Source organism: Psittacula echo (genome assembly GCF_963264785.1).
Source record: "Psittacula echo genome assembly, chromosome: 7".
NCBI classification, from domain to species: Eukaryota; Metazoa; Chordata; class Aves; order Psittaciformes; family Psittacidae; genus Psittacula; species Psittacula echo.
The window spans coordinates 61,071,911-61,084,918 of NC_137740.1; the positions used below are offsets into that span (position 1 = coordinate 61,071,911).

At 47.7% G+C, this 13,008-nt stretch overlaps 2 protein-coding genes, 1 long non-coding RNA gene and 1 pseudogene across 6 annotated transcripts in view; 2 read left to right on the forward strand and 2 right to left on the reverse strand.

Annotated features, from left to right (window-relative positions):
- WDR33 (WD repeat domain 33) overlaps positions 1–5,190 on the forward strand; it is a 68,910-nt gene extending 63,720 nt beyond the window's left edge. For both annotated transcript variants that reach the window (XM_080622405.1, XM_080622406.1), the window contains exons 19-22: positions 184–350; positions 481–573; positions 1,397–1,582; positions 4,536–5,190. In XM_080622405.1, coding sequence (XP_080478531.1) covers positions 184–350; positions 481–573; positions 1,397–1,582; positions 4,536–4,759 — 670 coding nt within the window. In that variant the 3' untranslated portion in view covers positions 4,760–5,190. The remainder of the gene's footprint in view (positions 1–183; positions 351–480; positions 574–1,396; positions 1,583–4,535) is intronic.
- On the reverse strand, positions 412–8,398 carry LOC308223444. The gene is made up of 3 exons (XR_013957309.1): positions 8,244–8,398; positions 5,353–5,442; positions 412–550 (listed from the first exon to the last, which is right to left on the reverse strand). It is a non-coding gene; the product is annotated as an uncharacterized lncRNA (long non-coding RNA).
- A 112-nt stretch (positions 8,399–8,510) lies between these two features.
- LOC308223443 (vesicle transport protein SFT2C pseudogene) lies at positions 8,511–9,398 on the reverse strand (annotated as a pseudogene). The gene has a single exon. The product of its transcript is annotated as a vesicle transport protein SFT2C pseudogene (transcript).
- A 166-nt stretch (positions 9,399–9,564) lies between these two features.
- Positions 9,565–13,008, forward strand: part of LIMS2 (LIM zinc finger domain containing 2) — a 31,821-nt gene continuing 28,377 nt past the window's right edge. The window contains exons 1-2 of one of the 2 annotated variants that reach the window (XM_080623897.1): positions 9,565–9,703; positions 10,137–10,218. Coding sequence is in view for 1 of the 2 variants with exons in the window: in XM_080623896.1 (XP_080480022.1) it covers positions 11,232–11,242 (11 nt within the window). In the remaining variant the exon portion in view is untranslated. Of the gene's footprint in view, positions 9,704–10,136; positions 10,219–11,125; positions 11,243–13,008 lie in introns of those variants that run through there. The other variant, XM_080623896.1, reaches the window with a different exon arrangement.

A 13,008-nucleotide genomic window follows, 5' to 3' on the forward strand; every position in this document is an offset into this window, starting at 1 on the left:
AAAGTGCTCAAAGGCAGAAAATGAGAGCTTTTCCACCTACAAATCCTATTCTAGTCACTGTATGTGCTATAGTATTAAGTAAAACAGTTCAGAAATGAGTTGATGATGAAACTGCAGCTGACTGAAGTTTCTCAACCTAAATTCTGTCTAAAGCCCACATTTGTACCATGTCCTTTCTTGTAGCTTCAGAAGAGGAGGATCCTCAAGACACGAGGGCCGGGGACCCAGGGGGAGAGATGGCTTTCCTGGACCTGAAGATTTTGGGCCAGATGATGCTTTTGACTCTCCAGATGAAAACTCCAGAGGAAGGGACCATGGTGTTCGGGGGCGAGGTCGTGGTGCTCTGAGAGGTGAGTGGAACATTCTTCCATACTGAAACGCAAGGGTAAGGAAGCAAAAGCAATTCTTGGGCAAAAGACAGTATTGTCATGAATCCAATGTCTCTTCTTATTCCTGTTCACTGCATCTCTTACTGTGCAGGAGGCCGGAAGGGTTTACTTCCTACTCCAGATGAATTTCCACGCTTTGAAGGAGGGCGGAAACCAGAATCCTGGGATGGAAACAGAGAACCAGGTAAGAACTGGAGAGGTTTGTTTCAGATAACTGTAGACTTCTATAATATAACCAACCAATGACCAAAAAATTTATGTGTAAGAATCACCTCTTCTTCCTGTACCTCACATGCTCATTGTCAGTCTTTTACCATAAGAAAACCAAAACATAGTTCTTTGGACTTCTAAATCCAGGGAAAAAATTACTATACCTAATTTAACTGGCTCCAAATATAACTGCCTCAGCAAACAAAATTATCATGGCCTCAAAGCCTCAATGTTAAGTTGAGTTATTGTACAGCCCGGGACTGCCTGATGTTGTCACCTGCAGATGACTGAAGCACATACCTGGGGATTTTTTGAGGTGTACATTAAAGCCAACAGTAATCTTTCTCTTGGGTGGCATCTTCTCTGTTGTTGCAAAAATCATGTTTTCAGCTGCAGTGTCTGACAGCTTACTGAAATTTGCTTTTGTGTTATTAATGGGGGAAAACCTGAGTTTTCAAATGTCATGGAAAAAATGAAGACAAGTGAATAGATGAAGATACGAACGTCTCTAACATATACGAAAATACACCAAAAGAACACTTCAGATCTGTCACTTTCATTCCCATCATCCTTTAGAGACCAGTTTTACCTTTAGCTTTCTTAAACCTTACTCATCTAATGTTCGCTTGTTTTCCTGTTGGGATGGGGACGGGGGGAAGCTTTATGTAATTTTAACTTAAAATTGTGTGCCAAGTACAACAGAAAGGGTGTAAATTGACGTGACTTCCTCCAAAAAAGTGAAGAATAACAATCACATCAACATTACTTATTATCCTGGTTTTTCTCTTCATGCTCAGGTCCTCGTCCAGATCACCCTCCTCATGACAGGCATTCTCCAGCTAACAGAGAACGTGCTTCTTCACTCCAGGGCATGGACATGGCCTCACTGCCACCACGTAAACGTCCCTGGCAGGATGGACCAGGGACCTCTGACCACAGAGAAATGGATGCTCCAGGTGGACCTCCAGAAGAGAGGGGCAAAGGTAAAAAGCCCCTTGTATTGAAAACCTTATCTTACACCAGCACATTTTTCAACAGTAGACTTATCCAGAATTCCTCATCTGTTCAGAGGGAATAAAGCTGAAACAGTAAATACCTGATCTTACCAGCTGTGAGGCTGCACACCAGTCTCATAGGAATACAAGAACAGAGGGGTTTTCTGGAACATCACATCCAAATCTTTACTCTAGCTTTAAGTAATCCTGTCCTTTATTGCCCTGATCAAAACCAGTTAGGTTTTGGCTCCATTACTCCAGCTAGAAAACTGATAAAAGCTTATTTCTCTGTAATTTTCAGTATAGTTATTTGTTATTCAAGCTTGTGCTAGCACCCTTTATCTGAAATATCCTTCCTGTCTCAGCCTTCACTCTGTGGGACCCAAATGTTTTAAGTCTTTGCTCATGAGCAACTTGGTCTAGTGAAAAGTCAGGGACGTTGGAACTAGATGATCTTTAAGGTCCCTTCCAACCCATACCAGCCTGTGAGTTGTCTACTTGTAAGAGTGTAAGCATAGCCATCCATGATCAGACACCAGAAGTCCATAAAGCTCAGTAGCTTGTCTTCAATGCTACTCAGTAGCAGGTACAGAGGGAAGTGTTACACTGTTCTTAACAGTGTAAGTCTGTAGTGGTATGTCCTGAAATGCTCTCTCAGCCTATGGAGATCTGTATTTCAGAGGCTGACTACAGTATTTTTATATCGAAGGGCTTTTGACTTACCTTTTGTGTGCTCCTCCTAACTGCTTTAAGAATCATATAAACTTTTGGCATCTGCAACATCTGTGGAGACCTATAAAACTTAACTGCAGTAGACCATGCTTAAAAAAAGAGGAAGGAAAATGTTTTCCTCTTGTTTTAAGCCTTTTGCTCACTAATTTCATTCAATGATGTCTTGTGTTTTAACTGGAACAGTTGGAAGATGCCTCTTATTTCTGAATGCCATCTCTGATTGGATCAGAGTCTACCATTTCCAACCTGAACTAGCTCTTCTCCAAGTCAGAGCTCTGATCTGTATCATTTACTCCCCTTATTACTCTGTATATATTATTTTCATTTTTAACTTATCCTTTTGTAAATTAAACAGGGTAACTAGCAATTGCACTATTTAAGATGTGGTTTACCATGGATTTCTGTAGTTCACTTGGTTTTGTTCTCCTTTGCTTCCTAATAGCTTCTGATGTCCTATTTATTTCCCTTTTTAACTAACTACTGAACAGTCACATGGCACCCTCATGCAACTAGCTTCTGTAACCAACAAAATAACATTCTTCTGGAGTTAGCAGCTGGTTCAGACCCTATTGCTGTGTGTGCCATTTCCACAATCATCCTGTTAGTCTTGTACCAGTTCTTGATCCTTGTTCTTATAAATCTCAGAATTGATGACGTCTTTTGTTAACGTTGTCTTTGGGGCTTTTTAATGTCCTCATATTGACTACCCACTCTTAGTGGTCAGTGACAGAGATTCTTCTCAGTTGCTTCCAGATGTTGAGAGCTTGTCGTTTTCTGTCGTTAGACCTCTACTGCGCAGCTTTGTCTTTGATGCCACCAAATTTCACTTCACTTCTCTTACTGTTGTCCTGAAGCTTGTTTAGTGTTAAGTGCAGGCCAGTCCTCCTCTGCATGGATTGTATTTCCAGCGCTGTACTGACAGCAGGTTATGCCATTCATTCACAGAGGTTTTTAACTAAACCTTGCTGGTGAACTCCATCTGTATCAATATTTCTCCTTTCAAAAGGCTGGGTTTCTCATTTAGCCAGCTTCTTATCAAATCTGCGGAGATTCCTTCTCCAGCTTCAATAGTAATTTGCGATAACTCCATCAGATGCTTTATTGAAGTCAAAACAGTAGTTAACTACCACACTTCTTGGGGTGACATGGTTTAGTGTGAGGTGCCCCTGCCCATGGCAGGGGGGTTGGAACTAGATGATCTTAAGGTCCTTTCCAACCCTAACTATTCTATGATTCTATGACTCTCTGATTCTTGTGCCTAGACAACTCACTAATGTACCAAAGACAGCTTAGAACAACGGCAAGAAAACCTGATACCAAAACATTAACAATACTTTTTCATGTATGGGCTGTGTCACTTTCAGTTGATTGGTAAAGTCATGTGAAGGTTAAAACTTCATGAATTATAAGCTCTGTGGAACAATTTAGCCTTTATTTTACACACAACCAAGCAGTCAACAACAAAATCCTTCTTGCTAAAGTGAGGAAAAATGTCCACATTTAGCTGTAGCACTTTGTTGTATACACACAGCACTGTTAACGTTACTACTTTGGGGTTTTTTCCCCCAAAATACTGCTTGTTATTTTGAGCTAATGACTTTGGGGGTTTTAATATTAATTTAAGTCTCAGTACTAAGACCTCTGAGAAGCAGAAAATCCCATTTCTGGCAGTAAGAGCTGATGTAGTTTATGTTCCTGGTTAGTGATTAAAATAGAGCATTTTTCCATTATTTCTAGCAAAAAATGGAACAAAACCAGTAATGTCACTCATTGTCTTCACCACCAACCTCAACCGATGTCTTTGTTTAGGAAAGAAAGTGTTTTTCAACAAAAATATATAGGGAACCACAGATGGTGTTAAAGCACAAGAGTTGGGTACACCTAGCAGTTCAGAGCACACCGTGACTATCACTGTTCTAATTTACTGAAGTGATTGCTGACTGTATCAGCTATAAACTCCGTTAATTCCCAAGGAATTGTCTGATTGCCACCATCTTCTGGGCTGTAATGGAGACACTAAATCTATGTAAGAAAAATCTTATAGAGGGGGGAGAAGGCATAAAATTACAGGTCTCAACTATGTTTGGTCTGCAAATGAGCATCCCATAGTTCCTTTCACAAAGGAACTAGCTAAATATATGGTATGGCTGAGAAGAGGCATTGCTTAGCTTAGACTTGAACATCAGTAACTGACTGTGCTTTTTTTTAGGACGAGGAAGTTCACAGAGAGCATCAAAGTCTGGGAGATCCAGTTCTTTAGATGGAGACCATCACGATGGATTCCACAGAGATGAAGCTTTTGGTGGAGGCCCTGCAGGAGGCAATAACCCTTCTCGGGGAGGAAGGAGTGGAAGTAACTGGGGAAGAGGAAATAACATGAACTCTGCTCAATCGAGAAGAGGATCCTCCAGGGGTGGTGGAAGGGGCCGATAGAAGAGGCTTTGACTGGGTCACACCCAGTCCTGCCTGGACAATATTTAAATGGATTGCTACTCTGGACTCATAAAGTAACCTGCAACAAACCTGGATTCTTTAACTGGGATAACTGAATGTGCATTAGCTCCTAACAAGACAGGGGTCTTTTCCTAGATCAGTCAACTTCTGCGAGCTGCAGCGCTGTAGCTGGCTTTCTGTTTTGTTCTCCCCACCCTTGTTTTCCTCACCTTCTTTTACCTGCTTGGTTTTGTGAAGAGATGGATTTTTTTAAGTGATATGAGGCCTGGAGCACCTCCACAGATTTCAGTTCACCTCCAGACAGAAACCTGTTCCTACGTGTACAGTTTGTCAGAAGAGTTACCTTGGTTTTGTATGAATACAGATGTAATTTGTGCAAAAATTAACATAAAATCAACCCAGTGTGTGATTCTTTACTCACCTATTACTATAAAGAGGGCTGCCTTTAGGCAGACTTGTGTACCAGATGGAGCAACAGAACTGCCTCCTGAAACCTCAACTGTCTGAAATACTCATAGCTCGATGATTCCTAGGGTTTTGGTTTATGATGCACAGAGAGCTTTCATTTTCACCTTTAGCCACAGCTGTCCACTGATTACAAGTGGTGCTGACGTTAACATTCCAAAACACAGGAAACCTCCGCTGCCTGCTAGTCTGCCATCCTGAAAGAGAAAAACGTGGAACACTGCTTAGAAAAAGCTGTCATAGACATAGTGTGAGTTACAACCTGGACTACCGGCAAGACAGACATCATGACAGATGTTGTCACTCTGTGCTTCACAGGGGCAAGTCAAGTATCTTTGTTCAAAACAGCATCTGGTTATAGAAACTGAGGAAGAAAGTTTAGCAGACTGGTTAATATGGATGCGCATGCTTTACAGTGGCTGTAGGAGGCACTGCTTAAAGATAGCTGGTTTCAGTAGGGTCTGGTACATTCAAATGCTCAAGTGCAAACCTCAACAGCTGATCACTTTCTAATTGCTTTTTAAGTACAGTTTTCTTTAGGATACAGTTTCCCAGTTTTACGAGCAGAGGGAAATGATGAGGAAGATTTATTCCCATTTCCCACATTTCACAATAAAGCTGTTTACCACCCACAAATTTGTTTCCCCATAAATCATTCATATTGATCATCTCCACTCACCAAGTTATCAAAAGGCTTCTTTAATACCTAAAGCCTCAATGAAAATTTCACCACAGAAATACAGGAAGGTCCCACATTAAGAGTATAGGATATAATGTATAATGAACAATACTACCAGGCATCCATCCCCCCTGCCCTGACTTTTATGTTTTAATATTCAGGACAATATGGTGTTGCACTTCTGTAGCTGTCAAGGGTACTGCAACAACATCGAGAAACACAGCAGCTATTTTATCTGACCTCTCAGTCAGAGTCACCTAGGACTGGCTTAAGTCCTGATGACCTATCTTATAGGAAGAGAACAAACCACAGGTTAACACTTAACTGCTCCTCTCTTGGTTCAGTCAGTCACAGAGAGCGTTTTCTTTCTTAGTTTTGTAGTGTATAAAATGGCATTTGAAAGTTGCAGTATTTAACTGATCACTAGCCTATAAAATCCTTGTCATGGGGCTCTAGAGACAACGATTTTAAAGGAATTAACTGGGGAACAGCTGACAGAACAGTTTCTTCTTTGAGGACTAAAAAAGAAATGGCTTTTTAACCTGTACTTTAAGAAAGGCTTTGGTCGCTTTTGGTATACATCAGGGAGTTAGGATCTATTCTGAAGTCTTGGTGATAAATATCAGTATTCTGATAGCAAAGGGGAAAGCTTGCCCTTTTTTTTTTTTTTTAACAAGCCCTATGTATTTTTAAGGGGCTGAAAGTTATTCTTATGTAATAGTTAGAGTATGATTTAGAGGATGAGCTTTAGTCCTCAATTAAACCACAGTCCTCTACCAAAATGAGAGTGCACCCAACAGCAAACCCAGCTCTTTCTGTCTAGACAAAAGGGAGTACGCTTGGGTTTCCTCTGATATTTCCTGAACGCCTCAAGCCACTATGGTACTCGGTGTTCAGTAAAATTCCTTATCAAGGGGCAGCTTTTTTATTTAAGTTTTGAATTATTCCACAATCATGGAATAAGCACAAAATGTTTAAGAATATGGAAAATGAGCTAGCTTTTGTGTAACATCTTAGAAGGTGACAGCATGGCAGGAGACACACAAGTGTCCCAATCCATGGTACTGTGACCACTGTTGCTGGGAAATGGGTAAGATCACTTAATGGGAATACACTGCAGTACTCTTTGGGTCAAGTTCTTTTACCCGAATGTGGAATCCTTATCCTCTACCTGTTAGCTTACAGATCTGCCTCCTCTAGGATTTGTTTAGTTTGTTATTGCTGTTAAGGAGTACTTTAATTGTATACACTATAGAAGCTGTAAAAATGAGAGAACCAATTTAATGCTATTCGGACAGCTGGGATCTACATTTTTATGGGAAAAGAGTGATCATGAGTGGAAAGTCTGTACTGAAATTTGGTACACGAGTGGTTTTATTGAAGTAATCTCTGTACATTTAGGTACCCCCATTTAACAGTTTTGGTTTAATTCAGAGTATCAGGTGAAAACACTAAACTCTAAGTAGTGGTATCAGGTACATATTGCATTGTTCAGCTTTATTTTGTATATAAGGCACATATACTCAGTGAGATACTCAGGCTCTGAGCAGGTTAGGCCTGGTATTCCCCTGTACGTGCAGTAGTGCAGTACACAGCCCAAACTGAAGCACCAGGCTCCCAGCAGGCTCTGTCAGCCTGAATTCAGCACCTTCCTAAGGCTGCTTAGCTTCTGCATTGAAACTGAGCTCTGCTGCCTGACACAAGCCCTAATTACCAGCAAGTCTTATTTCTGAAGGTCACGCTATGACAACGAAGCAATTCCTGCCTAAGCTGAGAAATCAAAATACACGTACACATAAATTAAGTTCTAAGAGCTGAAGCTACCCTTGTAAAGCCCAACCGTTACAGCAGCTGTAAGGCAGCAGCAATACCTTCAAAGACTTAAGGCTCTTACCGAAGATCAGCACCTTTCATCCCATCACTGTCATGCACCAAGACCACCCTCCAGTTACGGCAGTCTTCGTGACCCACAGCCCCAGGGAAGTTTGTTCCACTGACCGGATGGTATTTTAAAGAATGGGGTTTTAGAGAGGAACGCGGTTCAGGGGAAACTGTATTCAAATTCACCACTGGTCTGACGTGGCCGATGACTGCACCACTCAGCAACTGAACCGCGCTCAGAGTGTAGGGGCCAGCACAACAATGAGTTAACAGCAGTTAGCTGTTTTGAACGTTGACCCTGACACTTGACCAGATTTCACTAAGCTGTCCCCACATTTCAACACCAGCCAGCCCTGCAACCTCAGCTGTAAGACACTTCCTTTCCATGTCAAGGGCACGTCAATCGGTACGTTTCAGTGGCTCCATAATCTCACTCACGTTTTGAAGTAGGCTGCAGCAGCCACATGGTCCTAGACTGGAGGTAGGGAAGTGGGATGCTGCCAGCTGCTACCCGAGCCAGAGAGACTCCAGAGCGCGGCTACGGAGCTGCCTTTGCAGTAAGGCAGAATCCTGTGCTCAGCTGGCATCGAGCCCGTCACACCTGAGCACAGACAACGCGTTTAGAGTCACCGGTGCCGCTCGCGGGTGCCAGCCGCTGCTCCTCTGGGTCAAGAACTGGCGAGGAAAGCCCAGCAGCAGCAAGGCCAAGGAGGTGAAGGAAGCGGCGTGCACACGGCGCCATCCTCATCCCCGTCTCGGAGGCGCCTCCGTGCTCCGCCGGGCGCTGAGTCTCTCAGTCCCTCCATCCGAGTCCCGCCGGGCTGCGGCGCGGGGCTCACACCGGCAGCGCCTTGCCCCCGCGCCGTACCGCAGCGCACAGGAGGCCGCCGAGGCGGCGGAGGCCGGCGGCGCCCCCAGGCAACGCGGCCAAGAGCGCGGCGGCGGCGGTGCCCAGCTGGAGCGCGGCGCCCAGCGCCGTCAGGAGGGTGCTGCGCAGCCCCAGCGCCGCGTAGAGGGTGCCGCCGAGGGCGCCGAGGTAGAGCAGGGAGCCGCGGCTGGGCTCCCGCAGCAGGCGGGCGGGCCCGCGCAGCAGGCCGGCGGCGCCCAGGGCGCAGAGCGAGCCGAGCGACCAGAGCAGCGCGAACTTGCGGGCGCGGAGCAGCAGCAGCGGCACGTACAGCGCGGCCAGCCCGAAGCAGAGGGCGGCCAGCAGCAGGCACAGCCCGCTCCCCGCCAGCCGCTGCCAGCGCGACAGCCCCGGCAGGCAGGGGTCCGCCTCGGCGGCCCATGGCCAGCCCCAGCCCGAGCCCGGCCCGGCCGCCTCAGGGGGGGCGCCGCGGCTCGGCGAGAAGGGGTTGAGCGCGCCCAGCCAGGCCCCCAGGCCGCCGCTCCCCGCGGCCTCCTCCTGCGAGCAGCCGGCGGGCGGCGGCGGCGCAGGGCCCGCATTAGCGGCGGTAGCGGCCTTCGACTGCGCCAGGTACTCCTGCAGCTGCCGGCCCAGGTCCGCCATGGCGGGGCCGGGCACCGCTCCCCGGCGCTACAGCGAGCGGCCCACCCGCCCCGCCGCCATCTTGCGGAGCAGCTGCATCCGGGTTACCGGGGCGGCGCGCGTGCGCGGGGGGCTGAAGCGGCGGGGGCGCGGCCCTCGGGTCCCTGAGTGCGGGCGGCGCGGGGCCGGGTTGCGGGCGGTGGCCGCTGCCTTTGGGCAGCTGGGCCCGTAAAGGAGGTGTCCTTTACAAGAGGTGTCTGAGAGGGAAGGGGGTGCTGGCCCGGGGGGACAGGGAGAGCCCTCAGCCGCTCCTCATGGGGCCACTGGAAGAGCTTGGCAGCTGTGAGCTGCAGCACCTCATGGCGTCTTCAGCAGGGAAGAGGTGGTGTCCCGTTCAAAACGGAGATGGGTAAGAGGAAGGTGGTGTCTGAGGGTGATGGCGCTCACAGGGAGCTCTGTGGGACGCAGCAGTCCCGGAAGCCGAGCGCTGCCTGGGGCCGTGTTCCCCCAGGGTTGGCCCCTGGAGTCTGCTCACGTCTAACCCAAGGTCTCTGCCTCTGAAGGAGAGCTGCAGGAGCAGAGATGTTACATGTAGGAACCATCACAGCGGGGCAGGAGATGGAGAGAGTGACCAAGAGCTTGTCTTGTACCCCTGTGTGCTCAGCCAAACCTGCTAACTCATTGGCTGCTCGTTAATGATGTTAACTACTATTCTGTCCTCAACCAACCGTTACACCAAAATAAGAACCTCTTAATTCAGTTCTTCACCCTGGCTTAAAGACAAAATAAATAAAATCATCAAATGCTAATTTAACCTTTATGATTCTAAATGTTCACTGCAGGGCTGAAAAAATGAGGTGTTTGGACACAGGAAACAGCCGGCACAGTTTCCATCCTCAGTGTGCAGCACTACCCATAGCAATGGTGAGTCACAGTGTCTTCGGCCGCCTCACAAGACACAGATTAAAGTCTGAAATCACCGTTGGTGAGGAGCTGCCTGCCCCATTTGGTGGATCACTTTAGCACTGGTACATTGATCAAGTCAGAGGGCATAATACTCTCTAAGTGCTCAGGACAAAGTTTAATGGTTGGCAAGAAGGGATTGGATCATAGAATGGGTTGGGCTGGAAGGGACCTTAAAGCTCATCCAATTCCAACCCCCTGCCACGGGCAGGGACACCTTCCACTAGAGCAGGTTGCTCCAAGCCCCTGTGTCCAACCTGGCCTTGAACACTGCCAGGGATGGGGCAGCCACAGCTTCTCTGGGCACCCTGGGCCAGATGTTTTCAGAAACATTGCACCTGGAGGTGTTTTTGGGAGCAGGACCCCTCTTTTCCAAAAAAGGATGCCATCTAACTGCTTTCTAGAATATAGCCGCCTAGGCCGTGTCTCTTGCTGCCCTGGGGGTAAAACACACTGCAGAGATGTTTTCCCCTTGCCTTGAGGATATGCCATGAGTGTAACAGTCTGTAATGGCTGGCGGGAAGCGTGGTTCTTCATTCATAGGAAAATGAAGCCATGTCAGGGAGGTGTATGTCAGATATAACTGTACACTAGGTAGCGGCTCCATGACAACGCGTTCACCTTCTCCCTCCGGGCTCACTACCGTGAGTAACCGCACCCGAGGCGGTTACTGTGGGGCCGCACGAAGCGGCGGTGGGGCAGGGCCGTGCCCGGGGGCTGCCGGCTCCCCGCCGCTCCCGAACTTTCCCTTTATAGGAAAAGTATGCGCGGGGCCGGCGGGGCTGCCCTGAGTCACCGGCGGCGGCCGCCGCTCCCGCCCACACCCAGGGGCCCGGGCCGCCGCTGCCGCCGGGCCGGGGCGGGGTTTGCGCTGCCCGCGGGCGCTCGCTGGGGCTGCTGCCGCCTCGCCGAGCCGCGAGTGCCGCCGCGCAGCTCCTCCGCCACGGCCCGGCGCCGGCCGGGGGCGCGCCGCCATGACGGGCAGGTAAGGGCGGGGAGCCCGGCCGGCTGGCGGGGGCCGGTGGGTCCCGCGCTGGGCTGTCCCTGCTTTCGCAGCCGGTGGAGGGTCGGGGAGAGCTGCTGTGTGCTCGGGAGGGAGCGGTACGGGGACGAGGACGTTTTCCTCCTGTGAGGTTCAAGCAGCTCCCGCACCGCTCCGTGGGATGGTAGTCAGAAACAACCTCTCGGAAGAGCAGAGCAAGGGCGGCTCCGGTGTGCCTTGCGTGGGGCGGGGGGAAGACCAGAAACAGAGTTGGGAAGGAGCAGCTGTGAATCGGAGCTGTGTCCGCCCAGCAGCCGGGCTCCCTGCAGCCTGTTGCCGCCGTGCCCCGCACTTCGGGGCCCTTCTGACTGGTCTTCACGCTGCCCTTCTGCCCGCACGTTGTTTGCTCCTCTTGTGGCTGTGGCCTTATCGTTACACTTCCCAAGAGCTGTTTAAATGTGGAGCTTCATTCTCCTCACACGCTGACACTGGAGGGAGCTCTGTAAAGTCACCTAATAGACAGCTGTTAATGAGAAAAGCGGTGGGGAGGGGATTTACTGGCATCTTCCCAGGGTTTGCACAAATGCTGTAGTGTCTTTGATCACTTTGTTCTCCCATCTGTAAAATAAGAGCCAGACGTTATAAAGCAGTTTGTGGAAATAAGCTTGCTTTTGACAAATACCTTGAAGATGAAAAGCATATAGAAGTGAAGTAATACTAGTATTAGCAGGGGGCTTTTTCTAGGATAGCCATCCTCCAGAATCCTACTGTCATTGTAATCCTGAAGCATTGCTCTTTGTGGCCAGGAATACTGAAATGGATCTGGAGTAGTTTGTATATAGTACTCATTTTTCTTTTATGTAAAGTGTTGATGTTTGTATTATGCAGCTTCTTATGATTATTTGATGTAGATCATGTTTGGTGGGTTGTTAGGTATAAGTACATGCTGAATAACTCTTATATCCTTATCTGTGATTTGGGTGAGTGTTATTTTTGCTCTCCATGATGACGAATTGATGCTGACTGGTGGTTAAAACATTTGGGGTTTGCCTCCTGTCTTTAGATTACTTTGTCTTTTCTGCCTTAATGGTCCCTTTTTTGTTCTGACATGTGGGATAGGTGCATATTTACAACTTTACAGTAATTTCCTTACAAACAGAGGAAGACTCAGGAGTCTTAAATATTCATAGGTCATGAGTACCCATGCAGCTTCTAAAAGGGGGCAAGATGGGGAGGACCATACTGTGATACTGTGTGATACTGTGACCTGGGAAGAACTGTGCCTGTATGAACCCAGGTGGTTCTATTTTTATAGAACTGTGGTATAGTGCTGCTCAGAATGACATGTTTGTCTCAGGTGAAGTTACTCAGCTGCAGAGGGCAGTGAGAAATGCCTGTGGCCAGTAATCCTTGTTATCTTCTCTCCATGCTTCCTCAGAAACCTGCGTGTTCAGCTATAACACTGTATTGAGTGAAAAGCTTTGGTGTGAAGCGTGAGTGCTGATGGAGTGTGCCAAGGTAACTGAGACACTGCAGAGTGTGCAGTTCTTCAAAAGTAATGCAGAGTTTCTGTCTCCTTTTCCTCAGGTGTACTTTAGAGGGTTGTTAAAATAAGCAGGCCTCGGCTTTAACTTTTGGAGGGGGAATGCAGATGTTATTTAATGTTTTCAGAAATGTTTGTCCTAGAAAGTGTGTCAGCTATGCAAATGTCTGAATTTCTGCCTGCTGTCACTCATAGGACAGAAAGATTAACTGTTCTGTCAGAGCCA